The sequence below is a fragment of the Protopterus annectens genome, chromosome 12.part0, assembly GCF_019279795.1.
Source record: "Protopterus annectens isolate FY-2018-M chromosome 12.part0, PAN1.0, whole genome shotgun sequence".
Lineage (NCBI taxonomy): Eukaryota > Metazoa > Chordata > Ceratodontiformes > Protopteridae > Protopterus > Protopterus annectens.
In genome coordinates, this window is record NC_056746.1 from 146,284,125 (window position 1) to 146,290,124 (window position 6,000).

The 6,000-nt window shown below is 39.3% G+C and overlaps 1 protein-coding gene across 1 annotated transcript in view; it reads left to right on the forward strand.

Moving 5' to 3' along the window:
• Positions 1-3,633, forward strand: part of MARF1 (meiosis regulator and mRNA stability factor 1) — a 2,255,654-nt gene extending 2,252,021 nt beyond the window's left edge. Inside the window, exon 25 of the mRNA XM_044088896.1 lies at positions 1,121-3,633. Within this exon, the coding sequence (XP_043944831.1) occupies positions 1,121-1,356 (236 nt within the window). The 3' untranslated portion in view covers positions 1,357-3,633. The remainder of the gene's footprint in view (positions 1-1,120) is intronic.
• The last annotated feature ends 2,367 nt before the right edge of the window (positions 3,634-6,000 follow it).

The following is a 6,000-nucleotide window of genomic DNA, read 5'->3' on the forward strand; positions in this document are numbered from 1 at the left end:
TATACTTACTGTATTACCTGAAATAATTTCAAGTCTTCCTCAGAAGTATCATACTGTGCTTTCTAGTATATATCCCAGTCTAGTTTGTATAATACCATATACTCTTTGAAGTACAAATTTTGTTAAAATTGCTAAGGTGTCATCTCTTTCAGTTATTTATATTTTGCTATGTGTAGTTTCATTGTTGACCTGTACTTTGTAATTTTCTTGTGGTATAAAGTTTTTCATATTGTTGGAGCTACTTCTGTTTAATATGGAACATCAAGCAGTTATGCATTAAACACAAGTAGCTCCATGTTTGCCAGTTTTTGATTGGCCCATATGCCGGTATACGAGCCAGTCAAAAAACTCGAAAAACGGAGCTATTTTTAATGTGGAACTGCCTGATGTTCCGCATTAAACACCAGCAGCTCCATGTTTAGCGATTTTTGATTGCCTGTATGTCGGTATACGAGCCAATCAAAAAACTCGAAAAACGGAGCTATGTTTAATGTGGAACTGCCTGATGTTCCGCATTAAACACCAGCGCTCCGTATTTAGCGATTTTGATTGGCCCGTATGCTGGTATACGGGCCAGTCAAAAAAAAAAAAAAAGCAGAGGGCTGTTTCGCCGGGATTTAAACTGGCAGTGCAGGACTCTGGTTCGAGCTGCTGATCCCGGGACAATCCCGCTCAAATAGGGACGTCTGGCAACCCTGGCCTCTGCTGAAAATAGACCTGACTGTCCCGGTAAACAAATGTTAAATAAATTTAGATGCTAATGCTATGGCTAGAGGAAGCTGCGTGTCAAGTAGTACACATCTGTTCTGAATAGTTCAGTCTTAAAGTCCTTATGTTCCATTTGGATTGTTTGCTCACTATTCAGACATTACAGGAAGGATGGGTACAGGAAGGGTGTCTGTGTGATGTGTGTGAATGCAAGGTTAGAGTGAATCTTGCATTGTGGGTAAAGTGACAGTAGAATAACAAAAGAAGGCTAAATGTCCGGGTTTCAGAAAATTGTATACTCTTTTAAGTCTTTAACTCTGATGGGAACTGAAAAATGTTGATAATTTAAGGGGAAACAAAGTGATAAAAATGTTGCAAGATCTTGAATGCTAATTCTTTTCATTTTTAACAGGTATTGCAATTCCAGCAGATGAAAAGATCGCTTCCAGCGCAATAGTTGAAACAGCTTCATCTCTCAATCCTATAGAGACAGCCATACCAGTAACTGAATTTGTGGGTCCAGCCACAGGAGTTCAAGACTGCAAAGTTAATAAAGAAGCTGTGTCAGAAAGCCCTGTTAAAAAGACACCAAGGAACAGAGTAAAGCTAGCGGCAAGGTTTTCCCTTGCGCCTGTTACTAGACTTTAAATTTGTCACATTGTTTTGATCTGCAAAGCAGGGAGGAGAGGTACCATAGATCATTTTGTCCCACATACAGAACCTTTATTTGTAAATAGAAAAGTTCAGATTTGCTTAATTTTGCACTTTAATTTAACTATTTCATTAAAAATCAAATGTGTTTTGTGAAAAAAGTGGTGCAGTTAGAATTGAATTCCAGTGTCTACCACTGTAAAATTCATGGGGCACCATTTGATGCTCCTGTTAATTTAAGTATTGCATAATCTGGTATAGAATGTTTACAAATGCAATATAAACCCAAGACCACATCCCTAAAAGTGCATGACCTATTACTTTGAAGCCTGTCATTGTTTTAGCTGTTCACACACAATGAAAAGCAAGCATTTGTGAAAGATCTTTTAATATTTGATGAGTTTATAACTGCACTGTTTTATGAAAACTATTAAGATGTCAGCTTCTTGAAGTCTGATTTTGCTGAGCATTTATGTTATGTTCAGAACAGTTTCTGTAGCACTGTAATATGCACTGAGGAGATTCATAAAGATGTGGGCAGTGGAGTAGTTTTAAGTAGCTTCCCTTCAGTGTATGTCTAGCTAGTTTGTTCTGGATTGTTTAGAGATGGCATTGTCTAGTGTTGGCCTCACAAGTTTGAACATTTTCAGTTCAGCTGTACACATTGCAGTGTGTTGCATGAAGCAGCAAGACTTGCCATAGTTAAGAATCAAGAGTTGTGAAATATGCATTTGATGCATAAATCACTCTGTGAACAAGGCCAGACAGAATAATGTACAAATTAAATTCCTTTTCATGGAAAATGGGATAGCTACATGGGTATTACAAGGTTTTGCAAACCTTGAGTTTTTTAAAAGCCAAGTACAGTGAATGGAAATCGTGTAGTTTGTATGTATTGCTAAAGTGTGTTTTAACCTTGTCTGTTTTTACCCTAGTTGTGCTTAGTATATGGTTTGGGAAGCACTATCAGCTGGGAAGGATTTTATGGTAGTTTGGAAAAGGCCAGCCACTGAGTCAGGTTAGACCAGTGGAGCAAATTTGATTGTAAAGTTGGTAAATTTGCACTGGGTAATGGAAGGCCCCAGAAATTTTCTGGGTCTACCTGGCGCTTACAATGGATTGTATTTGCCATGGTAACGGATGAAGATATGAAGGGAAAGGACTATTTATTAAGGTCCTTAAGTTGTGTTTGTCTGAATGTGTTCTCTGTATTGAAGAAACAGAAGTTGTTAGGCTTACATTTGATTAGCCAACAGTTGGGTGAAAACGCATTAAATTAATGGCTGCAACGAAACTGCAGCCATTTAAATAATGACATTTTTGTTTGTGCAGGAAAAAAAAAATCTCTTGATCTGCAAGCAGTAATGCATTTGCCAGGCATTGGTGACCTAAATTTGATGTAAGGAAAGGTATTTCCCCATTTAAAAACACACAGCACTGTTCAACCTCTTAACTTTCCTATTCAGATTTCTTTTCTTTACCTCAAAACTCAACACCTTTTTAATTGTTTTTTAAAGTGTAGATGTGTAAATTATGTAGTGATGCCGAAAATTGCTTTGAACTTTACGTTTTGCTGCGGTGGGGTTAGAAAAAAATGTGAAATAAACAGAAATGTTCAACTTGGGGCTCTTTTACGACTCTCTCTGAAGGTAGAGATGAAGTTGCAGAATTTTTTTAGGCAGTGCGGTTACAAGCCATCTGAAATACTTGTGTCTGCAGGCTTTTGGTCTAGTTTTTATCTACTTTCTTAAATTGAGTATGATTCTCCACTCCGTTGCTTTTCCTCATTTAAAAAGTGTAGCATATAAGTAATATAAATGTATATGTATATATGCAGGGCTGCATAACTTTGTTTCATAGTCATGTGATCTTAGAGCACCATGATTTTCTCACCTGGGAAGAACATGAATGCCCTTTTGCTCATTCTGAAGCTGTTGCTTAGTGGTCTTGAGTGATGTTATTAAAGAATTAAATACTTTTTAAAAATGTAATGCAACAGGTAACTGAGGTGCTTAGAGTAGACTGCATTTAATGAACAGAAATGTATTTAATTTTTCTGTGTAGTAAAGTGTCTTGTGTATGAGAGAATGTCACTGGTCCTCTCTCCCCTGAAAGCAGAATGTTCATTTTTTTTTTCGTTATAAAGTTGTCTATGGTTGCTAGACAGCTTTAAGTATAAAACATTCTTTCAGATAAGTTGCTGAATTTATTTTGTGTGCTGGGACTATAGTATTACACTTTCTCAATAAATTTCATTGCAGTATAACATCTCAAGTATTTTGTCTGGACTTTTTAGTTTAGTAAATGTTTCTCTGTTATTCAAAAGAGTTGATTTGTCCACACACACACACACAAGTGCACACACTTACTCTGCCGTAGAGGGGTTGGCTGTCCAGCCCCAGGTAAACATCTCTCTGAATTGTGTTGCCAAGTCATTATACTGCTGTCACAAGATAGTATTTGTATATAGCAAAGCGATTTGCATCTTACAGCAGCAGTAAGGTTGCAGCAATCACTTAGAAGTTGCCAGTTGATGTAGTGCTACATCAGTCAGCATAGCAAGTTTATTGCTATTCACAAAGCCCTTAGACATGTACAAAAAGTGGCAGTGAATGTGAATATGGTAGTTAATAGTTGCTTACAGTGTGTACTGCAGGTGTGCATCATAAACATCATTGCTGCAATATCGTTCATAATGTGGGAATTACTGTATAAGTGGATATTCAGCCAGCTAGCTTGACATCTAGAACTTGAGACATCCTTTGCTTGGGGTCAGCCTCTCCCATTACCATGGGCATCTGTAGGGTCATATGGTATAAAGAGGAAAGATCTTCTGATTTCTTAGTGCAAAAAAGTACTGAAGTTTATCCATTGATTCGTCCAAATAAACTCTAGTGCTGTGATAAGTACCTCAATTTTTTTTTTTCATTATGTAAGACTTTGCTATATAAGTATTGCTTGTGGTTTTTATCTTTATTGTCCATGATTTTGGAGATCTTTCTGAGGGCTGCAATCTGTCCAGGAAAAGGTCATCAGCATGTGTGCTTATGTTCATTAGGTACCACTGAAGGAATTCACCTCCATTGTTCTGCCTTAGTGAGAACTATGACATATTTGATTGTAGTAATTGTGCCTTATTTAACAAAACGCTCCCTTAAATAATTCAAGGATTTCATAGAGCACGGAGAGCTGGGTTGCCATGTTTCCATGTGTCATGTTTTCTGAAGTATGAGTAAATGTTGGAGGCTCCAACATAAAATGGATGGGAATTTGATTAAAAGAGGATGGAAATTTGATTGTGGAGCAGGAGACCCAGATTCAGTTAGTGGAGCAGATCCATTTCCTGCTGAGTTTTCTGGGGGAGGTAGGAATGAACAGCATTTTCTTTACTTGTATGTCTTGGAGGGGAGGAGGAAAGGAGGTCATTCATAAATGTTATGATCCATGTTGGGGGACAAGGGACTTCAGCCCTGCATGGCAGAGAGGTTGAGAACTTCTGTCATTCCTGCAAGAATGCAGCCTTTTCAGCTGCCATTGCAGACATCTCTCTGGTGTTCCCAAATGCTGCTGCTGCATTGGAGAGAGCGAGTGGGATGCAGATGTCTCTAATAGAGTTGTCCATTGCTTCACAGCTAGATGCTGGTTCCTAGACATCCACGTTTGGGCAGTTTCATCAGTTCTTAGTGCATACCCTCCAGGGGCTGCTGTCCCTCCTAGCATATCCCGTAGATTTTTATGCAGGAACCCATCAGTCATGAAAATAACTTTTTATTTTATATTAAAGATATCAAGCCACCTCTGCTTCCAATAAGACTGTTGACATTTCACTGAGGCATTGTGACAGTGGATCCATGTCACAACCCCTTCATCAAGAGATCCATTACCTCTGTGGTATGGCCACTACTATTAATCAGAAGAGAGATCCCATACCCAAAGAGATGTTATTCGTGTTTTACTGTTACAGTCATCACCTGTGGGTTATCCCGGTTGTGGTAGCCCTCGGTCGGCCCGAATACCAGAGTCAATATTTTTGTGCGCTGGCTGCTGTTGCCTGTAGTCTGACGTCAGGTCTATATACAAGGCAGCCGACGTCATTACATCAGTCTTTCTTGCCGTGGAGCCCATAGCAGAAGCAGTTCTCACAAGTGCCGGTCGGTCGCTACCTGAAGTAAAATTTCAGCAGAAAATGTCTTAAGCGAAGTACCCCGTTGGGAACCCTTTTTTCTTGCTCTAACAGATGTCCAAAAAAGTTAACAATGGTCTCACCTGTGGAAAGCAGATCCCACACCAAGACTTTCATTCTTACTGCATCACTTGTTTAGGCCCAGACCACGGCGTCCCTCGTTGCCGCTTCTGTGCCCTCTTTAATGCGAGAACCATTCACCATAGAGCTCTTTTTGTAGACAGTTATTTTTGTATTCAGTCTTCAAATTCCTATATGGCATCCCTCAGCCAACAGTCCATTGACATTCCGAAAAAACGTAAAGATAGAGACCGGCCACACAAGGCTAAGCCTCCTGACGACGCTACTGCTAAGCAAGTAGTCAGTTCTCCGGAATTCAGTGAGGTGCTTTCTCAGCCCCTGATGCCTGACTCGCTTTCTATGCAGGCCTCTGCCAAGACCCTTTCTGAGTCCAATAT